This window comes from Ochotona princeps, chromosome 17 (genome assembly GCF_030435755.1).
Source record: "Ochotona princeps isolate mOchPri1 chromosome 17, mOchPri1.hap1, whole genome shotgun sequence".
NCBI classification, from domain to species: domain Eukaryota; kingdom Metazoa; phylum Chordata; class Mammalia; order Lagomorpha; family Ochotonidae; genus Ochotona; species Ochotona princeps.
In genome coordinates this window covers 3,051,848-3,075,955 of record NC_080848.1, presented here as the reverse complement: position 1 = coordinate 3,075,955, position 24,108 = coordinate 3,051,848, and the positions used below count along the sequence as shown (strand labels likewise).

Here is a 24,108-nt window from a genome sequence, read left to right as displayed (position 1 = left end):
GCTGAGAACGGCCGTTACGCCCCTGCATCCCATTTGCCCCTCCCTTACATCCTGGTAGCACATGCAGTCCTGGGAGGGGGGTGGTTGGCATAGCCCACTTCGATGCTGCCTGGGACACCTCACCCCATGCTGGCGGCCTGGGTTTGTCTGCTGGTTCGCCTGTTAATTCTAGCGTTTTGCTAAGGCAGACCCTGGGAATCAGCAGGTGATGGGCCAAGTGATTGGGTCCCTGCCACCAAGGCCTGGCTTGGGCTCCTGGCTCCTGGCCCAGCCCCAGCCTTTGTGGGCAGTTTGGGAGTGGCCCACTCAGTAAGAGTTCATTCCATCTGCCTGTTTATGCTTCTCAAACAAATCAGTGTGTGTAGGTGTGGGTGGGTGTGTCTGTGTGTGTATACACAGAGAGAGAGAGACTCCTAGGGTTAATCTAGTTGCAGGGGGGATTTGTTTCTGCATACTCAGGAGTGGGGCGCCGTCTGGGCCAGTTATTCCCCCACCACAGTGCCCCCTACTGGCACATGAGCTCCTTGCAGCTAGCACAGTACATTTGACAAATGCTGTTGAAAGGGAAAGATGCAAGTTTGTCACCATGATACACACATCTTCCTTTCCTTTTCCTATTCTGATTAACAGAAGCCAACTGCCAATCCTGTGACCAGTTCTGTTCTGATGAATCATGAATCATGCTTGCTTTGGACCAGTGTGGGGGTGTAAGAAGGGAAGCTGCTGTTTGTGATGCCAACCCCCCACCCCTATTTGAGTTTCAGCTTCTCCCTGCCCATGCACCTGGGAAGGCAGCAGAAGATGGTCTACATGGCTAGAGTTCCAGGCTCCTGCCTTCAGCCTGTAGCCCAGATCTGGCTGTGTGGCGTTTGGAAAGTGAACCAGTGCATAGAGAATGCCAGTAACTTCCACCACTCCCCAACCTCTCCATCACTTTGCCTCTCAGATAAATAAGAGAATTTCAGGAACAGGCCTTGAGTAGGTCTGCTACAGTTGCAAAGTCAGCATGGCCAAAGGATAGGCTGTGTGACTGCAGGATGGGAGTAAGAGCTGTGACTCCAACCTGTTCCTTCTCGCCTGGCCGGAGCCACCATCCAGCAAGCCTGGCCTTTGCCACTCCCTCCTCCTCTCTCCTCTTCCCTACTGCTAACTCACAGATCCAGGATGAGCCCTGTCAGGCCTGGGACCAGCGAGTTCTGCTTTCCTCCCGGCCCACTCGCCTCTTGAATTAACCTGTTCCCTTTCATCAACTCCCCCTGCCCTCTCTCTCTCAATCTCTCTCTCTCTCTCTCTCTCTCTGGTGAGTTGGCTGTGCAGTGTCGCTAGCCTGCACCCATTAGGAACCCTGTCACGAACCCTTCCCCCCCACAGGAACCCCATTTCCCAGCACAGGGGTATGCTAGCAACAACATGATGATGTCTCAGGGTGGTCCATCGTCTCTCAACGAAGTGACCTGTGTCGAAGTCCTGATCCCCAGAGAAATCTTTCGCAGGAGGTCTCTCTGGGAGGTACCTGCAGACAGATGGCAGGCTTATGGACTTGTAAAAAGTGGTCGAAAAACTAGCCTTGTTCCTACTGGCTTAAGCTGTCACCTGCAATGCTGGCATCCCGTATAAGCACCAGTTCAAGTCCCAGCTGCTCCACTTCCCATCCAACTCTCTGTGAATGCACCTGGGAGAGCAGCAGAAGATGGCCCAAGTGCTGCGGCCCCTACCCTTACAGGGGAGACCCGGATGAAGCGCCTGGCTTCAGCCTTGACTGGGGAGTGAACTAGCAGATAGATCTCCTTAAGTATGCCTTTCAAATACATAAACAGTAAATTTTTCAAAAATATTCTTAGTATATGCCATGTGAGGCAGGCAGCCTACAGCAACCTGGGAGGGGGTCTCACCAGACCCCAGCCTTACCTGCTGCTGCTGATCGGGGGTGGGGCTGTCCACCCCAGGCTGTGGGAAGCCAGCACCTGCTGGCTGAGCCACACGCCCTGCTTGTGGCCCTCTGGAGCACACCTGATGAACACTTGCTCGATTTAAGCATCAAAACATTGGGGGCACCTCAAAGACCCCAGGAACTACCACGTGGGAAGAGAACTTGCGAGATGTCCTCAACCAAATTACAAGGGCCCAAGGGTGGGAAGGGCGAGAGATAAGGGGCGGTCCTCCCTGACAGCACCCAACGTCTGAGCCCGCAAAAGACCATGGCCAAGCGCTTGCCCTAGGCACAGCCCTCCTAGGCTGCGGACAAATGGCCAAGCACCCCTGAAGCCAGCACCGCTCCTCCTGGCCCATGCCTCAGACCTGCAGCCCGTGGAGGCCCAGCATATGGCAGGTATGCGCTCCCTCCTCCAGATTCTGTTCCCAAAATACTCTTGGCTCCTAGGCGTCCAAACATATTGCCAAATTCTTGCTGGCCCTGCCGTGGGTAATGGTGAAACCGAGCCCTCCCAAGGAAGGCCTGGTTCTTTCCTAGCCAGCACCCACCTGCAATGGCTCAGTAAACCCTTTTCATTACAGAGAGTTTTCTGACCTGGAGAATTTTGGTTCAGGGTCAGCCTGATGGCTTCATAGCACAGTAAGCCACTGTTGGCCATGGGGACATCCTGTATGAGAGTGCCAGCTCAGGGCACTCCTGGCTAACACATCTGGGAAAGCAGCCGGCAGTGAGTGGCTCAAGTGCTTCCACCCCATCACCCACGTGGAAGACCTGGGTGGAGTTCTTGGCTCCTGCCTGCTGCTGTCTTGCAGGGTAAACTAGTGGATGGAAGATCTCTGTCTCTCAAATAAACAAATCTTGTAAAAATGAGAGCGTGGGTTTAGCCCTCCCAATCTTGGGCTGCTTGGCAGGCATCGAAGAGTTTGCTTTTGGGGGCTGGTGTTGCAGCACAGCAGGTTACATCGCTGCTCGGGATGCAGACAACCTGTGTCAGATGCCTGGAGGGGTGGATTCCCACCTTGGCTTCTGAGACGCAGCTTGCTTACGATGCGCACCCTGGCAGGCAGCAGATGGGGTGCTGCGGGAGCAGTCCCTTGGCTGGGCTTGGTCCAGGTTCTTGTCTCGGTGCAAGAAATACTTCAAGGAAGAGACACAGGAGAAAGCTGAGGGGCAAAGCCAGGTTTATTTAAAGTGAAAGTACACTCTCAGGGGAGACAGCGTTTCCTGTTATAAGCTTTGCAGTGCTGGGTCTGGCGCTGTTAAGCTACAGTCTGTGACACCAGCATTCCATATGGCCACCAGTTACAGTCCTGGTCACTCCACTTCCCATCCGGCTCACTGCTCATGCACCTGGGAAACTCAGCAGAGGATGGCCCAAGGCTTGGACCCCTGTTCCCACAGGGGAGACCTGGAAAAAGCTCCTGGTCCCTGGTTTCATTCTGGCCCAGCCCTGGCCTTTGCAGGCCATATAAGGAGTGAATCCGCACACATAAAAGATCTGCCCTAGAGAATCAAGATGATAGAATAGGGTGAGAACACGTTTAAACAGACAGGGAAACATTAGCCAGGATGAAGCAAAGCAGGTACATGCCAGGAAATAGGAGAGGACAGACGGATGGCAGAAGGGCGCCTGGAGATGGATGGACATAGGAAACCAGCGGAGACAAAGGTTGGTGCTGCAGTGACCTGATACGCCAGCGTTCAGCAAGTGGCAACCTGAACTCCACCTGCAACCAGGAGGGAAGGGGAGTTCACCAGGAATGCAGGAGGTGAACCCAGACAAAATGCCAGATGGGGCTGGCAGCCCTCCCGTCCAGCTGCTTGTTTGATTCAACCAGGAGCAAAGCCAGAGCAGCAGGTCCCAGACCAGCATCCGTATGGGATCCCGGCACATTCAAGGCGAGGACTTTAGTTGCTATGCTGTCGTCCTGGGCCCGGAGAAATGGCTTTATTAGTCTACACTGTGGCCGTCATCCACACTTTCCGGATGACGCACTTTGTTTAAGAATACACAGATAGGGCCCGGCGGCGTGGCCTAGCGGCTAAAGTCCTCACCTTGAAAGCCCCGGGATCCCATATGGGCGCCGGTTCTAATCCCGGCAGCTCCACTTCCCATCCAGCTCCCTGCTTGTGGCCTGGGAAAGCAGTCGAGGATGGCCCAATGCATTGGGACCCTGCACCCGCGTGGGAGACCCAGAAGAGGTTCCAGGTTCCCGGCTTCGGATCGGCGCGCATCGGCCCGTTGCGGCTCACTTGGGGAGTGAATCATTGGATGGAAGATCTTCCTCTCTGTCTCTCCTCCTCTCTGTATATCTGGCTGTAATAAAATGAATAAATCTTTAAAAAAAAAAAAAAAGAATACACAGATATTATGCCCGGCGTGGTGGCCTAGTGGCTCCTTCACCTCCACATGGGTGCAGAGGTCCAGGCAAGTGGGCCATCCTCCGCTGCTTTCTTGCTCGCAACTGGATGGGAAGTGAAGCAGCTGGGACTTGAACCAGTGCCATATGGGATGCCAGTGCTGCAGGCAACAGCTTAACCTGCTGTGCCTGCCCCAGGACAGCTTGTTTTGTTAAAGTGTTCATTCTGACCTTTGAAACGAGACTTCGTTCAACCAGTTTTGGTTTTCTTAACTATTCCCCTAGTGAAACCAGGCCGGATCTTGTTGCTCTGCGAACCAACTCCTGGGAGAACAACCTCAGCTCTGGCAGCCTCAAGGTGACATTCTCCTCCATGCACAACTCCGCTTCAGTTCTCAAGTTAAAAATTTAAAAGATTCCATTGTCAACGGGACTGCAAGTTCAGCGTAAATCATGGACAAAGGCTGGCGCACGTTCAAGTTTGGTGTGAAGTGCAGGCCAAGAAAAGCCAGAATGAAACAAAGAGGGGTGTGTTTCAGGGCGCTTGTCCCTGGCCCTGAGCGACAAGGTCGGTCTTGGCAACCAACCAGTGGTGGTTCTGCATACTTGCCGCACTGCCGGAACTTCAGAAACAACGGAAGGCCTTGACTCTGTTTTCCTTCTCTGAGCAAGCTGGGCCCGAATGATCTTTACTTCTAAAAATAACCCCAGCTTGGATCTCTCAGCTGATTCTCTCCATAGGATGCCGGAGTCCACGCTAGGGGTGGGAGCAAAATTCTGGGCACATGAAACCAAGCTCACTGGGAGTGACCCTTCCTGCTCCGCCAAGGGCAGTGGTAGAGAGCAGCAGCTGCCGGGGCCGCTGGAAAATCCGACAAGGAACGCAAGGTGGACTCCTCGGGCAACAGAGGCCCTGGCCCTGCCTGCAGGGCTAGCAGCTCTCACGGGGAGTCCCTGAGGAAAAGTCTGGGAGCCTCTTAGTGACCCAGACCCCACCAAAGCCTCCACCCCTATAGAAACCTCTGGTGCCTTCTGGCATTTCCTTGTCCAGGTGGCCGGATGACAGCAGTGCTGGCAACAGCGGAAACGCAGGGAGAGGAAGAAGGCCAGGCAGGGCTGTAGGGGCTGATTGCCCAGGGAGACAGAGACAGCACACAGCATGTGACTCAGGGGACATGAGGTGTGCTTGGCTCAAGGCCACCCACGTCTGGGGTGGCCCCCAAGTGGTCCAGTGTCCAAGGGTAACTGAGGCTAGCTGGGAATGGGGTTCAGCCACAGTTACAACTGCCCCTGCCCCAGACACTCAGAGGCTGCAGCACAGACAGCCCACTCCCACTCCGGGAGCCAGAGCTTCCCAGGGGTCCTGCCTACAGTTAGCAGCCATGCCTCCTTTTGCTACTCAGTGCCATTGTGGTGAGGGTGTCCCAGAGGGTAGGTGAGTCAAGCAGTTAAAACAGAGCTGGCTAATCCTCTGCCCGTGATGCCGGCATCCCATATGGGCACCAGTTCAAATCCTGGCATGCCACTTCCCATCCAGCTTCCTACCTACGCCCTGAGAAGGCAACAGAGGCTAGTCCCAAATGCTTGAGACTCTGCACCCACATGGGAGACCTGGAAGAGGCTCCTGGATCGGCTCAGCTCCAGTCATTACAGCCGTTTGGAGAGTGAACCAGCCAGGAGATCTCTCTGTAACTCTGCTTTTCAAATAAAAACAAAATATTTTTACAAAAGAACAGGTCTGGCACATAGTACCAATTGGGTGAAAGGGTCGGGAAGTATTTATTTCTATTCATCACACGCCGATAATAAAGCAACAGACACCATACCTATTGTATCAACAAATAGTTTATACTGAAGTTGATGAATCAGGTATTATGGGACAGCAATACCTGGAAACAGCAGAAAGTGAACCTGGAGCAGAGCTCGGATGTGTGGAGAAGGGATCAGGGACCCCAAGGAACTGGCACTGAACCGCTGAAGCAATGGGGACGGGGGGCGGGGGGCGGGGGGGGGACGCGCAAAGGCTCAGAATGCAGGGAAACTGGGACCACGAGCCTGCAGCCCTCCAGCGACCCCTGTCGGCGGAGCGTGCGGGAGCCGAGGGGCATGACACATAGCTCTCTTTCAACCCTTCAGACTTCCAGCGGGCCCCAGTCACCACAACCAGCTCAACAAGTGCAGCGGCCCTCCCGGAGGGGATGGACGGGGTGGAGGGGAGAAGCTGGTGGGGCATGGAGACAGTCCAACAGCCGCGTCTGGCCTAGCAGTGGATTGTGGTCTGAGAATTGCGTTTGTGAACTACGTTTTGTGTTCATATCATATTAGCATGAGAACTGTGGAGGCAAATAAAATTGAGGGGCGCCTATGTGATGACTTAGTGGCTAAATCCTTGCCGTCCAAGCGCCAGGATCCCTTATGGGTGCCAGTTTGTGTTCCGACAGCTCCACTTCTCTTCCAGCTCCCTGCCTGTGGCCTGGGAAAGCAGTAAAGCCTTGGGATCCTGCACCTGTGTGGGAGACCCAGAAGAAGCTCCTGGCTCCTGGCTTTGGATCGGCTCAGCTCTGACTGTGGCAACCACTTGAAGACTAAACCAACGGGGCCCAGCGCAGTGGCCTAGCGGCTAAAGTCCTCGCCTTGAACGCGCTGGGATCCCATACGGGCGCCGGTTCTAATCCCGACAGCCCTGCTTCCCATCCAGCTCCCTGCTTGTGGCCTGGGAAAGCAGTCGAGGACGGCCCAAAGCTTTGGGACCCTGCACCCACGTGGGAGACCCGGAAGAGGTTCCTGGTTCCTGGTGGCTTCGGATCGGCGCGTACCGGCCCATTGCGGCTCACTTGGGGAGTGAAACATCGGATGGAAGATCTTCCTCTCTGTCTCTCCTCCTCTCTGTATATCCAGCTTTCCAATAATAATGAATCTTTAAAAAAAAAAAAAAAGAGTAAACCAACGGGTAGAAGATCTTTCTATCTCTCCTCTCCATAAATCTGATCTGTCTTTTCAATAAAAATAAATAAATCTTTTTAAAATTTATTTATTTTTTTATTTTTTAAAGATTTATTTATTTATTGGAAAGGCAGATATACAGAGAGAAGGAGAGACAGAGAGGAAGATCTTCCGTCCGATGGTTCACTTCCCAAGTGACCGCAACGGCTGGAGCAGAGCCAATCCGAAGCAGGAGCCAGGAGCTCTTCTGGGTCTCCCATGCGGATGCAGGGTCCCAAGGCTTTGGGCCGTCCTCAACTGCTTTCCCAGGCCACAAGCAGGGAGCTAGATGGGAAGCAGGGCCACCAGAATTAGAACTGGTGGCCATATGGGATCCCAGGCACGTGCAAGGTGAGGACTTTAACTACTACACTATTGCACTGGGCCCATAAATAAATCTTTAAAGAAAAATCCTAGATAGCAAAATATTGGGAAGGTGTCCCTGGTTGGCAGTGCTGTGTGCTCTGTTGCAGGTCAGAGGGCCTGGAGGCTTGCTGTGGCCCTGAGTATGGTACAGCCTGGGGGAGAAAAGGGAGAGAGGGAGGGAGGGAGGGAGGAGCTGGAGACCCATACTCCTCTGTGAGGACCAGGTAGGGGTGGCGCTGGAGACTGGAGTTGTCACAGTAGGGGAGAATGGAGCGGATCTGCCTGTGTCTGCTTGGCTGGCCCCTACACCAGGCACTAGCTGATTTGCTCTGGGGTTCCTGGCGTCTGCAGGGAGCAGTGAGCGCAGGGCTGGGCAATGCCCCTGGAGACTGATGGAGCACTCCCCGGCCCCCAGGTGGAGCGAGGTGCCAATGAGCCTGCGGATTCTGGGACTGGGGGTGGAGGGAGAGCTGGGAGACCTCCCCACAGTAGCAGGACCTCAGGCTACCTCCTGGAGTTAGGAGGCGGAATCTGCCAGTCAGACAGCCATGAGCAGGGACAGCTTCTTGCCCTGGCTTGTTCACACAGCGCTTGGCCCCCTGCTACACCTAGCACTCTCACAAAGGGTCTGGAGACATGCTTGGTTGGCCCCATTTCAGGACTGCCAGTGGCATGCAGTGGAAAGAAGCCACAGATGCAGCTCTGACAGCAAAGAATGTTCCAGGCCCCTTGTCAACAGCGCTGAGGTCGAACACCCCGCCCGCGGGAATGAGCTAGATCAGCAATCCAGGCCCAGAGTGGGCGGTGACACCGCAGGATACACATCTGGTTTCCATTTCTCTCCTTCCTGTGGGGGTGGGGAGACACCACAGCCCCCACTCCTGCCCGGGTGCTGGGAAGGATGGGATGCGGGGGAGTCAGGGGCTGGGAGACAGGCCTGGGAACCACTCAGGGATCGGCTCATAAAGCCAATACACTGTTGTGGGGCTGTGCTAGTAACCACAGCATGGCTTGCACTGCAGCGATGCTGTGGGAGCCTCATGTCCACCAGGGCTGGTCTAACACTGGAAAAGAATGAAACCTAAAAAAAAACAAAAACACTTCAGAAATAGATTTATGGGGCCTAGCATGGTAGCCTAGCAGCTAAAGTCCTCACCTTGCACACAACGGGTTCCCATATGGGCACCAGTTCTAATCCTGGCGGTCCTGCTTCCCATCCAGCTCCCTGCCTGTGGCCTGGGAAAGCAGTCAAGGATGGCTCAAAGCCTTGGGACCCTGCACCCATGTGGGAGACCCGGAAGAGTCTCCTGGCTTCGGATTGACTCAGCTCCAGCCGTTGTGGCCGCTTGGGGAGTGAACCATCAAATGGAAGATCTTCCTCTCTGTCTCTCCTCCTCTCTGTATATCTGACTTTGTAACAATAAAAAAATAAATAAATCTTTAAAAAATAATGCCCCATGGAGAGTGAAGGATTCTAGGTAAATATTGTGAGGTGGGGCTACGTGGCTTCAGACAGCATGCTGGCCCAAGGGCCAGGGCCAGTGGGCATTGAGGTGCTGGGTTCCTGGACTTGTATCTGGAGGGGTCCCTTCTCCCTCTCTCACTCGCTCTTTTTCAATTTTACGTACTTGCTTTTCTGGAGCTAGTGGGATCCAAGTTGCTGCTGCCTCACAGGGGTGTTCATGAGCAGGAAGCCAGACCAAACGTGGAGGAGCTGGGCCAGGGGCCAGGCACGCTGCCATGGGCGGAGGCCACCTGACCCGCCCCAGGAGGCCGCCCTCAGCTGCAAGCCAGCTCCCTGAAATGATCTCTGTGCTCACCTACTGGGGCGAGGCCAAGGGCAGGCGTCTTCAGTGCCCCCCGCCTCTCCCCCATGTCTGCACTGCTTCTCACACAGGGTCCATGTGTGTATGCATGTGTGTGTGAGAGGGACACCTGCCCTGCCCCTGGAATCTGGCCTGGTGACTGAGGCTGAGCCTTCTCAGCTTTGCACTCCTGCCTGGGTCTCTTGGGACAGCCCCCACCTCCATGTCCCAGGGAAGGTTCAGCTCACCACTGCAGCCAGCATCTCCTGTGGTTGAGGATGGGCGCCATCTCCCATGTCTGGCCCTACTGACCTTGCAACCCAGGGCAGCCCGCAGGAAGCCATGAGCTGGGCACACAGTCAGCTCCGAGCCCACCCACCGTGCAGGAAGACAACCCATTGCTCTAAGATGTGTTCATACCATCTGTGCCTTCCCCTGGGGCGTCGAGCGCTTTTGCCAACAACTGCTTCCTTCTGGGACAAAAAAAAAAAATGTTCTTTCAAGTGATGACCCATGAGGGGGTCGCACACACCAGACATCAGGGCTGGCAGCAAGACACAAGCCTAGCCTGAAACACAGTGTGGGCACTCATGCCAGGTGGCCAGGTAGCACTGCCCTCTCCTCCCTCACCCCACGCCTTCCCTTCTCTTCCTCGCCTCCAGTTCCCTCACACATTTCAACCTGTTATTCCCAAATACCCACTTGGACACCAGGCAGATGCTGGGAGAGCTGAACATCAGAGAAAAACAGCAGGAGAAGGAGGGAAGAAAGATTGATGGCTAATTCCTAACCCCCACCCCCACCCTGGTGCGGTCTCCAAGTTCTCCAGGTGGATATGCAAGGGAAAACCGAAACCCCTAGCAATTAAATGCCAATTAGACAAGAAGATAAAAAAGCAGGTCCAAAATTGTATTAACCCTTCAACAGGAAACTGGATTACAATTGACGTCCTGAATCCGCAAGGGCGCCTGTGTCGACGCCCCCTAGTGGGAGCTATGCTAAGAACAGCAACACCAGGCCTGGCTCCCCCCATCTCCCCCTTTTCCTGGAGCCTGGACTTGGTCAACCTCCACACGTTCCCACGCCCAAGCCGGCGAGGAAGTGCGGGAGAGATGGTGGCCGCATGCGTCATTTCTGCTCGGTGCCTGAGTCACCCCCAGCTAGTGTTGCTTCTTGGTGACTCCACTCACTCTCCACATGGGAGACAGGCTTCAGACCCAAGCACTTTGAGATTTAGGCTGGCATGCCAAGAGAACCCTGGGTGTTGTGCCCAACACCAACCTCGTCTAAGGGTCTCTGAAGTGCCTTGTGGCCTGACACTTAGGGCTTCCCACAGTGAGAATTCTCTCTCCATATATACGCATATGTGTGTGTATGTAGATATTAAAGACCTAATTTATTTATTTGAAAAGCAGAAATACAGGGTCAGGGGAAAGATGGAGAGAGATCTTCAGTTTGCTGATTTACTCCCCAAATGGCCAGATCGCCAGAGCTGGGCCAGAACAAAACCAGGAATTAGAAGATTTTCTGGATCTCCCAAATGGGTGTAGGGGCCCAAGGACTTGGATCATGCTCTGTTGCTTTCCCAAACGCGTTAACAGGGACCTGGATCATAAGTGGAACAGCCGATACTCAACAGGCACCTATATGGGATGCCAGCACCACTGAGGAGGCTTAACCTGTTACACCACGGCATTGTACTCCTCCATCCCAACTTTCTTGTTACGTGCTTAGGATGGCAACGGGTGACATTCCAAGTATTCACAGCCATACCACCATGTGAGAGACCAGCGTGGAGTGCCCAGCCCCAGGCTTTGGCCGAGCCCAGTCCTGGCTGTTCCAGGCATCTGGGTAACGCACCAGAAGCTGAAGGCTGTCCACACACACCTCCCAACACCGCCCGCCCCACGTTCTGCTTTTCAAGTAACCAACTAGCTACATAAATAAACATTTATTTATTGTTAAAGATCTATTTATTTGAAAGTCAGACTGACAGAGAGAAGGAGACAGAGAGAAAGTCATCCATCTACTGGTTTACTCCCTAAGTGGCCGCAATGACCAGAGCTGAGCCAATCCAAAGCCAGAGACCCAGAGCTGCTTCCGGGTCTCCACACGGGTGTAGGGCCCTAAGGCTTTAGGCCATCTTCCTCTGCTTTCCCAGGCCACAAGCAGGGAGCTGGATGGGAAGTGGAGCTGTCGGGACACGAACCGACACCCATATGAGCTCCCAGCACTTGCAAGGTGAGGATTTAGCCACTGAGCCACAGCACGGGCAGCAATAAGTGACTATTCAAAATAATAGAATCAGCCTGGGCTAGCTTAGACTTTCACAACCATCTGGGCAGTGAACCAGCAGTGGGACGCTCTCCCTGTTCTGCCCTCTCATTTCTTTGAAATACATCTTAGAAAAAAAGAGGTGGTGAAACTGACATGAAATGCATGATCACACAGTGTGCAACCAAGCAGCACCAAGCTCACTTACATGGCCATGCAGCCAGCACTTCTGCTCTTCAGGCACTTCCTCTACCCCTCCCCTGGTGCCTAGCCCATCAGTGGCCTTCCCCACCCCACCTTACCCCAGCTTTGCCACTTCTGGCACTGCAGATCTGCTGTGACCTTCTGCACCTGCATTCTAGCTCTTGGCATCACAATCGTGAGGCTTACCCACACCATGGGGTGTTACCAACAACCTCATCCCCTCAGACTGTGTCTCCCGGATGGGGCACGTGCTGCTAATCCGCTCACCCTCCAACCGGCAGCTGGGTCGCTGCCGCTCCTGGCTGCCGTGACTAATGCCGCCAGGCGCGCTGAGGCCCCGTCCTTGTGTGCGCACGTGTTTCCCTGTCTCTTGGTGAGTAACTCTGCGGTGATTTCATAAAGGATCCCACAGCCTCTCCCTTGAACAGATCTTTTTCTTTTTTTCCCCAATGGCTCCTTGGCCACTCCAGCTGTGGTACGTCTGTTCTCATGGACGGTGTGCCAGCCTGTGTTTAGAATTAGAATCAGATCCCTGGGCCCGGCACAGTGGTCTAGCAGCTAAAGTCCTCACCTTGAAAGCGCCTGGGATCCCATATGGGAGCTAGTTCTAATCCCCGCAGCTCCACTTCCCATCCAGCCCCCTGCTTGTGGCCTGGGAAAGCAGTCGAGGATGGCCCAATGCTTTGGGACCCTGCACCCGTGTGGGAGACCCGGAAGAGGTTCCTGGTTCCTGGCTTCGGATCGGCACAGCACCAGCTGTTGCGCTCAGTTGGGGAGTGAATCATCGGACGGAGGATCTTCCTCTCTGTCTCTCCTCCTCTCTGTATATCTGACTTTGTAATAAAAATAAATAAATCTTTTTAAAAAAAAAAAAAATCAGATCCCTGCTGCTGGCTTCAGGGTCCTTGGGGTATTAAACCTCGGGGACTAGAGCACTCAGACCTTCCCCAGCCAGCGTGGCTCTTGCAAACTAGGGAAGGCAAGCAGAACCGAGACAGCCAGAGCTGAGAGCCGGGAGGTGGCAGACTCGCTCCTGTGGACCAATTCACCTCCACATTGTCTACCCTTCTACAAGTTCTCACTTGAGAACTCCCTGGTCACAGATACTTGCCACATACACGCAACTGCAACTCGCCCTGCAACGCTCTGTGCTCACAAGTGTCAAGTTCTGCGGCTATGGATTTTTTTTCTAGGTCGTGCAGAGTCAGGGAGACGGATGCACCGAGACCATCTGTCCCTCCCGGGACTTCCCAGGCTGCTGTGCCAGCCTACGGGTGGGGGCGCGGGCAGCAGCAGGGGCAGTGCCCCTGGTGGGCTCTGGGCTGCACCTGCAAGCAGGAGGCATGGGGAGGGGGCAGGGCACGTGGGGGAGGGCAGACCAGGGCATCTCTGGGGGACTTGTGTGTGCAGACCCTCACTGATTGCTTTTCTAGGAAAGAGCCCCAAGAAATGCAAATATTCTCCGATTCCTCTCTGCCCCACAGCATGCTCCCGGCCCCAAATGGGGTGCCTGTGTGTGTTTCATAACTTCCTTTGTTAGTCTGCAAGCCATCAGAGGCACTCAGAATCAAAGCCTCTAGCCCCTAGTCAGGTCATTTGCTTCTCATTGCCGTCTTGGAGGCTGCTACCCCAGAGAACTGTCACTTTCAGTGCACCCCTCAGATCAGGACTTTAGGGGCAACGAGCAAAGAGGACCACGCCCTCTGCTTTGGGAGCTGGCACTCCTGTCGGATCGGCCCAGGGTCATGCTGGCAGGGAAAGATGCCAAGTGGAATTAGGTGACCGTGATCCTCGTCCCCAGCTCCCCTCCTGGGCCCCAGCTGTCCAGCCCAAACTGCATCTTCCTTACTTACATGCCCAGGGTTGCGTGTGGAAAGAATCGAAGGCTTTGTCCTTCAGGAGACGAGCCTCTGGGGACGAGGAAGCTTCTAATTTGGGGTGCCGCAGATAACGAGCATGAGGGGCCGGAAGTCCTGCTCCAGGGTCCCTGTCTTCTGTAGCTTGGACAAACGGGGCAGCCACTCCCTCCTCTGCCCTGGTCCCCACCTCACCCCCAACTTGCAGTGACTGGCTTCAGTGAAGGATGCTGGGCGGCTGCAGGTTTGTGAAAGAGAGGAACAAGCCAGGGATGGAAGTAGGGTGTGGCAGGCACGAGGGTGCTTGTCTGGGGCCACAGCGAGAATGTTCTTCACTCCCCTTCCCCTCTCCTCCTGCCCCCCACGGATGGATGTCCATGCGCTGTCATCAAGACATGGCCTGGCTTGGGGTCATGTCCAGCCCCCTGCTGGTTTGCTTGAGCGGGGGGGGGGGGGGGGGGAAGCACTTAGCATACGCCTGCCCCTGGCACGCCCATCCCTTCTGTCCCACGCTCCCTGCTGCACACAGAAGCAGCTCTGGTTTTCTGTTCTGCAGCTGCACACATGCCAGGTGCGGTTTTCCTGGTGGGAACTGCCCTGGTCGTTGGCCAGGGCAGTGACATATATGGCTGCCTCTGGAGGTTTTCTTGGAAGGAGATCATAGGAACAAGTGAGCAGGACGTAGCTGAGTGGGCCAGGGGCTGTCCCTGTCTGGGGCCTTGGCAGAAGGGACCCCCACGAGCATTCTGGATGTGGAGTGTGTGGGATCCCAGAGCCCTGGCTGTGCTTACAGAGTGCTAATGTCAGCAGGAGCCCATAGGATAGTCCTGCTGCCTGCTGGCCCACTGCAGCCTCACCACTGTGGTCCCAGGACAAGAGCTGCCAGGAACCTGGGGGACCCTGGGCAGTAGCGGGGGGCTGGGCTGGAATCCTACCAGGCCCACAAAGAGCAGGCTAGTGTGCCTCTCCCCCTGCTGTGGGTGAGAACTTGGGGTTTTGCAGTCCTGCAATTACTAAGTTTAGCCAAGATGCCAGTCTCTCCCATTCAGATCATTTTCAAAAACGGACCTGAGCTTTCTTGGCACAGGGAGGAGCTCCACACCACAAGACTCCTCAGAACCGCATGCTGGTCCCAGCCAGCACGCCCCGTGGGGGGAGGGCGAGCAAGCTCCTGGCTTATATTCACTTGGACAGAGCTGGCAGAGAAGGTTCTGGAGCCAAGTCAGGACACAGTTCCCAGACTACTGTCCAGGCCATCTGTGTCTGGCACCACAAGATGTCTGCGCTGTCATCCCACACGGCCCCGTGGAGCAACGGGGCTGCCACAGTTAGCACCAGGTTGAAAGTCCCGGGAAGGGGATATCTAAGCGGGGTCCCTGTGCCGGCAGGGTCCTTACAGGCTGGCAGTGAGAAATGGGACAGCCAAGTGGAGGCCAGAGCAGGCTTGGAAGATTCCATGTTTCAGGATGGGGGCCCTGAGCCAAGGAGTGCAAGTGGCCTTGGGAAGCTTGGAAGCGCCAGGGCACACTGCCTGCAGGCACGCCACCGACTTCGAATCACCCCCCCATGGAAAATTCCATGGTTTTCCATGAGCACAGCAGTAAGGACCTAACACAGGAAGGCCTTGAAACATTGGTGGAAAAACAAGAATGAAAAGCTGAGGGGGACTCCCTATGAACCCATGAACATGGTGTCCAACACTCAGCACAGCTCTTCCAAGGCCTGGGGAGCTAACCCATCTGTTCAGGAGGCCGAGGAGCCTGTGGCCCCGGTGCCAACTCTGAGCGGTGAGGCAGAAGGCATGGGGGAGGGCCTGGTGTGGTAGCCTAGCGGCTACAGTCCTCACCTTAAACACAGCAGGATCCCAGAAGGGCGCTGGTTCTAATCCTGGCAGCTCCACTTCCCATCTAGCTCCCTTTCTGCTTGTGGCCTAGGGAAGCAATTGAGGACGGCCCCAAATTTTGGAACCCTGCACCCGCGTGGGAGACCTGGCTCCTGGCCTCTTTGGAGCTCCGGCCGTTGTGGCAGCTTGGGAAGTGAATCATCAAATGGAAGATCTTCCTCTCTGTCTCTCTTCCTCTCTTATATCTGACTTTGCAATTTAAAAAAAAAAAAATCTTTTTTAAAAAAAGAAGGCATAGTGGAGGTGCCAGGCTGGAGCCTGTGCCTTCCACACAGACGTAAGGAGCTTTCAGAGGACCATACACTAGCAATGCCAGTAGGAGGGCAGGCCAGCCTCCCAGACACCCTTTCTTGCCACACCTGTGCAAGCAAGTTCTCCATCCCTCTCCCAGAATACCTGATATTGTCCCGGGCTGCACCAAGGGGTCACACCCTGTTTTGAAGGGCCACTCCCTACATTTCTGGCTGCTCAACTTCCAATCCAGCTTCCTGCAAATGCACTTTGGGAAGGCGGCAGCCCGGGATGGCTGGGGTGCTTGGGCCGCCACCACCCTTAGGGGGAGACGGATGGGGCTCCTGGCTTCTACCTGGCCTAGCTCGGGCTGTTGTGGGCATTTAAGAGTGAGATCTCTCTCGGTTGCTCTGAGATGAGCATTTAGTGAAAAGAGGTAAAAACAAGAAAAAGACACTCCTAGCTCCCAATCAAGCAGGTTTTCCCTCCCGGAGTCAGTGACAACTGGCAAAGAACAAGCCACAGAGGCCCAGGAAGGATGCCACAATCTCACGACAAACCTTGGGCCAACTCCTGCCCTGGGAGAATAGTGCCTGAAGCTGCAGACACGGACGGGTCAGAGCAGGGTGACACCTGTGCGAGTCCCGGGGTGCCGATGAGTGACAGGACCTCCCCTATAGCCTCCCTGGGAACCAAGGCTGCCCATACCGTGACCCTGAACCCGGGAGACAATGTGTTTCTGTTTTTCCAAGTCCCCAGGAAACTCACACAAAACAACACTCCCACAGTTCAGGGTGGAACAAGAATGGCCTACAGAGACACCTGCCTTGAGAATGTTCTGGAAGCTGCAGCTCAGGGGAGGAGAGCATGTGGGAGGCAGAGCCCTGGGGCCTCCTGGTTCAGGGAGGACATCCATAAAGCAGACCACGCCACCCCCTGCTCACAGCTGCAGAGAACCAGAAAACCTGGCCAAAGCACACCCTCACTGCCCACGGCCAGGAATCCTGCACCACCAGCCCCCTGACCCAGATCCCCCCGTGCTAGCATGTGGCACCCCTTCTGCCCGCCAGGCCTGCCCTGGCCAACCTGGAAGCCACATCTAGGAAAACTCCTAGAATGGAAAACCACACACAGGCCAGTCCAGGAACACCAAATCTTAAAGAGAGCTGCCAGGACTGGCCGCCTCCCCGTCTGCCTGGCCCCTGCCCTTGCAGCCTGGCAGGCAGTAAAGCGGCGCCACAGGGAAGACTCTGAGGTCAGGGCAGGCTCTGCAGCTGGAGAGCTGGAACCTGCAGGGAAAGCAGTTTCAGGCCAAGGTGAGATGGCCGGGAGTCCCTCCCACTAACAGCCAGTCACCTGCCAGCCTCGCTCCCAGGTGACCAGTGAGGCCAGGCACATGAATGAATGCCTGCCTGTTTTCTCCAGAGAAAAAACAAAACTACCCCAGGCAGGTGGAGGCACTCAGGTGTGCCTGCCTGGGGAGGCCGGGGGAGACAGACCCACAACCCCTCTCACCTGTGTGACAGGTACAGTTGGGAAGCCCAGCCCTGGCTGGCAGACGCGGCTGGCCCACGCCCCCCGCCCCCATGGCAGGCCCCTGGTGGGTCTTGCTGGGAGCCAATCTGCTTTCTCAGAGGGACCTAGTGACCGGCCTGGGCAGGAGCAACAGCCAGAAGCCTGCCCACCCCCTACTCCCCAGGACCACTGCCACACGGCGCTTGGCCTCTTGGGTCCCTGGATCAGGGTTGTGGCAGCTGCTTAGCTCTCTAAGGAGTTGGTCTGAGGTTGGGGGGCTGTGCTTGGGGCTCTTCACTTCCCAGGGTCTTGTTTCTCCTAGCTGTCCAAGCCGAGCCGCGGGTTGCCAGGCTCCTGGCCAGGGATGATGGAGGTCTTTCTGGTGCTGCTAACTTCTTTGCAAAAGGAACAGCGTTTTTAGCAGAGGCACCGCGACTGGCGGAGGCGAGGGAGAAGCAGGCACAGGGCAGAGCAGGCGGCACTGTGGGCCTTGGGCGAGGTGGCAGGGAGGACAGTGGGGTCATTGTGTTCCCTAGAGCCGGGGTCAGTTCGCCTTCCTCCCACTGGGCCTTCCAGAACTGGCGCTGCCCCCGCTCCGAGCTCTAGCTGAAGGATGAGGGCCCCCCAAGATCTCCCCACCCCTCCCCGCCACCCGTCTTCCAGTAGTCAAAGCCAGACCCAGCCCCTCACCTTCGCTTGGAGCCGGAGGAGGGAAGGCAGGCGTGGGGCGGGGGGGGGGGGGCGGCTCACGGCGGCCCGGGGCTCCCATGCGGGGCCCCTTCCTCCCGCCATCGCTCGCGTCCCCGCAGCGCGTGACAGCGTGACAGCAGCACTGCGGCTGCAGCGCGGCCCTCCCCTGCCCGCGCCGGATTCCCGGGGAGTGGGGGCAGGGGGCCGGGGTGCAGGACCGGAGTCTGCGGACGCGGCGCCGGCCCGGGGCGGGGGGTGGAGAGGTGGGGCTGGCGACACCACTGCACTCCGCCTGCCTGCGTTCCTGGGGTCGCTGAGTTTCTCCACCCGTGAGCGCGTCGCTGAGTCACCACCTCGGCACTCGCTCGGGGCGCCCAGGACCCCAGCTGGGGCTGCCGGGGAGGGTGAGGCGCTCAAAGAAGCCAAGGCGGGTCCAAGGGACCGCGTCTCCCACCCCCGCCACCGCACCCTGCCCGGAGACCCCCGAGGCTCATCCTCTTGTCCCCTCCCCTCCACCCACTACCGAGAGTTAGGAAACGCGGCCGGGCCGCCCGGGTCCTCGCGAACAGAAGGTGCCGTGGAGGCGTGCCCGAGCTCAGGGCGCCGCCCGGCTAATTGGCTCCGCGCTCGTCCCGGACCTGCCTCTTCTCCATTTAAGAAGCCAGGAGCAGAAGCGCGTGTGCGCGGAGAGCGGGGCAGGTGCGCGCGCCAGGGCTCTCTGCAGCCGGGAGGGCTTGGGAACCTCCCCCCAATCCCTCTGCCTCCGCAAGGGGGGTGAGGGGCTTGGCTTTTCCTATCCTTGACCCCTTACCTGGCCCGCAGTCACCACGTCAGCCGTGGCAACTTCTTCCTCTCAGGCGCTGCAAATAACCCGGGCATTTCACTCGAGATGGTAGCGGGCACCTTCGGTCCCTCTCCGGGAGAAGTGCAGCTCACACACTGACACACGCGTCCCCGGCGGTCTCCACTAAGCGAGAATTCCTGCGCGCTTTCGCAGCCTCGCGCTGGCCGCGGGGGACAGGGGTGGCTTGGGGGGCCACACCCGCCCAGCTTGGCGCTCTAATCGGGACCCGATCCCCGGGGCCTTGCCACGATGCCAGGCGCCTCACCGGCGGGTGACCAACGAGGACCTGGATCGCCCGCTGCGGGCAGCTGCTCTGGCCCAGGTGAGCCTCGATGGTGTCCCTTCCGGGGGCAAGGATCCCAACTTTTGAGCTTCTTGACGAGGCCCTCCCCTGCCCGCCTCCCTTTCCAGCTCGGAGCCTCCGTGGCTTTGTGGACGGTACGCCCGACTGCCTCGGGCTCAGAGGCCAGGCTGCACGCCGGGGTGCTAAAAATAACCTTCCTCGGAGAGTGCGGGGGTGGAAAAGCAAAGGACGCCCCGGGAGGCGGGAGATGCCCCGACCCGGATGAGGGGCACCTGGCAAGGGCGTGGCCTCGAAGTCCCGGGGCGCCAAGCGGGCTCCTCATCCCTGCCTCCCGCGGCGTAAACTGGTCGTCACCCCTCGCCCCGGACGGCGTCGAGGTTTGTCCCGGGGCGTGAAAGGGCGCGCGCCCGAAGCCCGTTCAGATGTTGGGCATCCGGGCAGGTTTTCTCCCGGCCCGCGTTGCGCGCTGCCGGCACAGGCTGCAGCCGCCGGGCGCCGCTAGCGGCCGGGTCCGAGACTCGATGCTTCGCCCGCGTCTCCGCGCCGCTCCCGTTACAAGCGGCGGGGGTGCACAGTCGCGCCCCAGGAGCCCTAGCCAATAGGCCGCACGTGACCCGGTCGTGTGCGCGGACAGTGATGGGGCTGGGCCGGGAAGGCCGAGTAGGCGCCGGGCTCCCCTGTGAGCTCCGGGAAGGCGGGGGCGTGGCCGGGCCGGCGCCCAGAGCCCTCCCATCGCCGCGGCGCGCAGCGGCCAAGTTGGGCGGAAAGTTTGAGGCCAGAGGGAGTGAGCCCGCGAGTCTGTACCAGCCCGGAGCTCCACCTGCCGATCAGATGCGGGGCTGGGCCCTGGGCGAGAAGCGTTCCGCCCCAGGCCACTCCAGGGAACCGCAGTGGCTTCTCTCCAAGCAAACCGGACCGACTGGGTAGGGCCTCTTGTGGCCTGTTGCTCCCGGAGGCCCGCCCCTCACCGGGCCCCGGGGAACTAGGCCACGCATCGTGAGGCCTTCGCGCCCAGTTGGCGCTGGGGCGAGGGCAGGCGGCGGCAGGCTGCGCGGCCCGGGTTCAGCTGCTGGGGGATCCGGGCGCGGATCCCGTTGCAGCGGAGCCCTCGGAAGCGCGCGAGGAAGCTGCAGCTGCTAGGGCTGAGGCAGGGAAGAGGCGAAGCAGCTAGCTGCGGGCGGGAATCCTCTTCCTAAACTTCCCGCTCCGTGATGACCGCTCAAGTTTTGGGATTTTTACGCAACTGGACTCCCCACCCTCTGGGATCCCCGCGGGGTGAGACACTGCGCTGGTCGGAGCCAGGGAGCCACGGAGTTCTGACTCATCGGTGGCACCAGAAAAACTGAGGTCCCAGAGAGGAAAGCCCCCCAACTCAGGGCAGCGACCTTTGGCTTCGGGGGTTGGGGGCTCAGGCCCATGACATGGCGCCTGAGATGCTACCTGAGCTCGACTCTCCGAACCTCCCAGGTTCCCTGCCCACGGGCTGCAGGCGAGGCAGGGACATGGGGTCCCAGGCACGGGGCGCACCCGCCGGTCCCACCTGGGAGGAGCCGCACGCAACTCGGGGTCTCCAGCTCCTCTTCTCTTTTAGATGCAGCCGCCGCAGAGAATGACCCGGGGGACCCTGCAGTTCCGACTCGGTTCGGGGAGGGCGCGCCCCACAGCCGGCCCCGCGACGCCCGCCTGGACCCTGGCGATAAGGAGCTGAAGGCAGCAGAGACAGCGGCCGCCACGGGCAGCGCCTCTTCGGCACAGGGCACGGCACTGCCGTGGGAGCCACAGGCCGAAGCTATGGATCCAGGTTTGTTACCGGCCTAGCTGGGGGCAGGCCGTAGGGGGATCCCCCTCTCCCTCACCAGGAACGCACAACGCCCAGCTGCCTGTACGAGAGGGCCTAGGGCTGCTCGGGATAAGACTCTTTCCTCCCGATCCCGCGAGGCCGGAACCCGGTGGGGAGGGACAACTAAAGGGGCGCCAGGGGCGCCCCCACCCCGGGAGCCCGCGCCGACTGGGCAGGTTCCCGGGGTGGCGCGATCCCGCCTGGTCCCCCTAGCGGCCGACGAAGAACGCGGCGTCGGTTGGTTACTCCTCAGCGAGCAGCCCCCGGGGTCTCCCCCGGCCCTGCCGCGTGTTGGTGCTGCTGAACCCGCGTGGCGGCAAGGGCAAGGCCCTGCAGCTCTTCCGCAGCCACGTGCAACCCCTGCTGGAGGAAGCCGAGGTCTCCTTCAAGCTGATGCTCACGGGTGAGTGATTCCCTGAGGCAGGGTATGCGGGGTGCAGGGCACATCCCCTTCCTGGGGGAGGGGAGGTGGAGGCTGAAAGCTACCCGTGGAACCCCTCAACCCCCCGCTCTCCCCCACTGCAGAGCGAAGGAACCACGCTCGGGAGTTGGTGCGTGCGGAGGAGCTGGGTCGCTGGGACGCGCTGGTGGTCATGTCTGGAGATGGGCTGATGCATGAGGTAAGCCCACCCTGCAGCTGCCGATGCCTCTCCGGAGCGCGGTGGGGCCAGCGGGCCAAGCGGCTGCTCAGAGCGCTCAGGGCGCTGCTGCACCCACAGGTGGTGAATGGGCTCATGGAGCGGCCCGACTGGGAGATCGCCATCCGCAAGCCCCTGTGTAGCCTTCCGGCAGGCTCTGGCAACGCGCTGGCAGCTTCCTTGAATCACTATGCCGGGTGAGAGCCCAGGGACCCAAGAGGAGTACTTTTCTTCTGGGCACCCCCTCCCCCAGGCCCCACCCAGGCCGTGAGGTTTTCTGAGTTCCATTTCCACTTGGGCTGGGGGTCCCGGCTGCCTGCACCGGTAACTTGTCTCCTCCTCTCTGAGACCTTTGCTGGAGGAGGAAGGACAGGGCTCCGGCTTTGTGCCATCTGACCGTCTCCTCCACAGCTACGAGCAGGTGACCAACGAAGACCTCCTGACCAATTGCACCCGGCTGCTGTGCCGCCGGCTGCTGTCGCCCATGAACCTGCTGTCACTGCGCACAGCATCCGGGTTGCGTCTCTTCTCTGTGCTCAGCCTGGCCTGGGGCTTCATCGCCGATGTGGACCTGGAGAGCGAGAAGTACCGGTGCCTGGGGGAGATGCGTTTCACGGTGGGCACCTTTATGCGCCTGGCAGCCCTGCGCACCTACCATGGTCGCCTGGCCTACCTCCCCGCGGGACGGGCAGCCGCCTCCCAGACACCAGGCTCCCCCGCCACTGCACGGCAGCAGGGCCCCATGGATGAGCACCTCGTTTCCCTGGAAGAGCCAGTGCCTGCCCACTGGACCGTGGTGCCCCATCAGGACTTTGTGCTGGTGCTGGCTCTGCTGCACTCACACCTGGGCAGCGAGATGTTTGCAGCCCCCATGGGCCGCTGCGCGGCGGGCGTCATGCACCTCTTCTACATGCGGGCAGGTGTGTCCCGGGCCTCGCTGCTGCGCCTCTTCCTGGCCATGGAGAAGGGCAGGCACATGGAGTACGACTGCCCCTACTTGGTCCACGTGCCCGTGGTGGCCTTCCGCCTGGAGCCCAAGAACGGGGAGGGCGTGTTTGCTGTGGATGGGGAGCTGATGGTCAGCCAGGCCGTGCAGGGTCAGGTCCACCCCAACTCCTTCTGGGTGGTTAGTGACTGTGGGGGGGCCCCGGCATAAGTCACCCCCCCAAGAGACCTTGTGACTTCAGGGCACTTGTGCCTTTGTTTCCCGGGTCGTCCCTCCTTCCCCGGGACTTGGGTGTGTGTGTGTACACCACGCTGCGCTGCGGGACTCCTGGAGGAGTGGGGAGGTGGTGGCTGTGTGCTTTGACAGACAGGCTCTGCCTGCCAAGAGCCACAAACTCAGCTGGCTGGGCCAGTTGCCTGTGGGAGGCACTCACTCCTGCTCTGAGAGCCCACCCCATGAATCAAACCTGAATAAAGTGACATTTCCCACTCTGGTGGTTCTGTTCTAGGGACTGGGGAGAGGAAATGGGGTGCTGCAGGGGTGGGTTAGTAGAAGGACCATGTCTCTAAATTCAAGGCATGAGGGAAATGGGCAAGGGGTCTCCATGAGAGCTCTGAATGTTGGCTATGGCGACTCCCGAGTGGCTCCCCCTCCCACCTGCACCTGTCCTCAGCCTGCCCGCCCCTGCCAGGTGCTGTCATGTCAGCCCAGCTCGCTCAGAATCTGCAGAGGCTGAGCCCGGGTCAGCTGTAGGCCTCTAGGGACTGCAAGCTGCTGGCAGGCAGACACAGCTGCGCACTGACTTTTCAGGAAAACTCCAGTAGTGAGAAATGAACCCCGCCCAGAGGCACGAGCAGTGACCCTCATCCCCTGAACCCTGGGAGTGGAAATGAAAGATGCCAGGGGCATGTGGACAAGGCAGGGGCAAGGTGCTGCGCCCGGTGCTACCTGTTCCCCCAACCCACTTAGGGAAGCTGGCACCTCCTCTGGCTGGCCACAAGGTTCCTTTCCCAGGGGAGGGACTGTTCCAGGTACACATGTGTACACACACACACATACACACGAAGGCAACAGAGCCCAAATGAATGGCAGAGGCAGATTTAATGGTGTCACCTTGTCTTGTTAATGAGCCAACCAAAAAAAAAATGCAAGTTAAAAAAAAAAAGTTGAATCACACAGCACTTTATACAGATCGTATAAGCAGGAAGCATTCACATCTCCACACAACGCGCTGGAAGTGCAGCCTCGCCGCTCACGGTGCCCCTGCAGACGGCCACGGCCGCGGCTCTGCGCCCCAGTCCCGGCCACCCCACGGGCTCGGCTGCCTGGGGGCCCAGCGCACAGGTATGGAGCCACTTAAGGCTGACAAAACGCATCATGCTTTGGCTTTTTTTTTTTTTTGTCTTTTTTTTCTAAT

At 58.3% G+C, this 24,108-nt stretch overlaps 2 protein-coding genes across 2 annotated transcripts in view; one reads left to right on the top strand and one right to left on the bottom strand.

The window, feature by feature from the left end:
* The window catches only part of QRICH2 (glutamine rich 2), a 159,731-nt gene that overhangs the window by 57,642 nt on the left and 77,981 nt on the right, over positions 1 to 24,108 (bottom strand). The window lies entirely within an intron of this gene.
* On the top strand, positions 18,668 to 22,901 carry SPHK1 (sphingosine kinase 1). The gene is made up of 7 exons (XM_058675735.1): positions 18,668 to 18,818; positions 18,977 to 19,285; positions 20,859 to 21,068; positions 21,361 to 21,510; positions 21,633 to 21,727; positions 21,827 to 21,942; positions 22,157 to 22,901. The coding sequence occupies exons 2-7, from the start codon at positions 19,213 to 19,215 to the stop codon at positions 22,899 to 22,901; spliced, it is 1,389 nt and encodes a 462-aa protein (XP_058531718.1). The 5' UTR covers positions 18,668 to 18,818; positions 18,977 to 19,212.

What these genes read in the sequence shown, in the direction of transcription:
- SPHK1 (XM_058675735.1), top strand. Translation starts at nt 19,213, where the DNA reads ATGCCAGGCGCCTCACCGGCGGGTGACCAACGAGGACCTGGATCGCCC. An exon ending in GGGCAGCTGCTCTGGCCCAG is followed by an intron (nt 19,286 to 20,858) that starts GTGAGCCTCGAT and finishes CTTCTCTTTTAG; the next exon opens with ATGCAGCCGCCGCAGAGAAT. An exon ending in GAGATGGGCTGATGCATGAG is followed by an intron (nt 21,728 to 21,826) that starts GTAAGCCCACCC and finishes CTGCACCCACAG; the next exon opens with GTGGTGAATGGGCTCATGGA.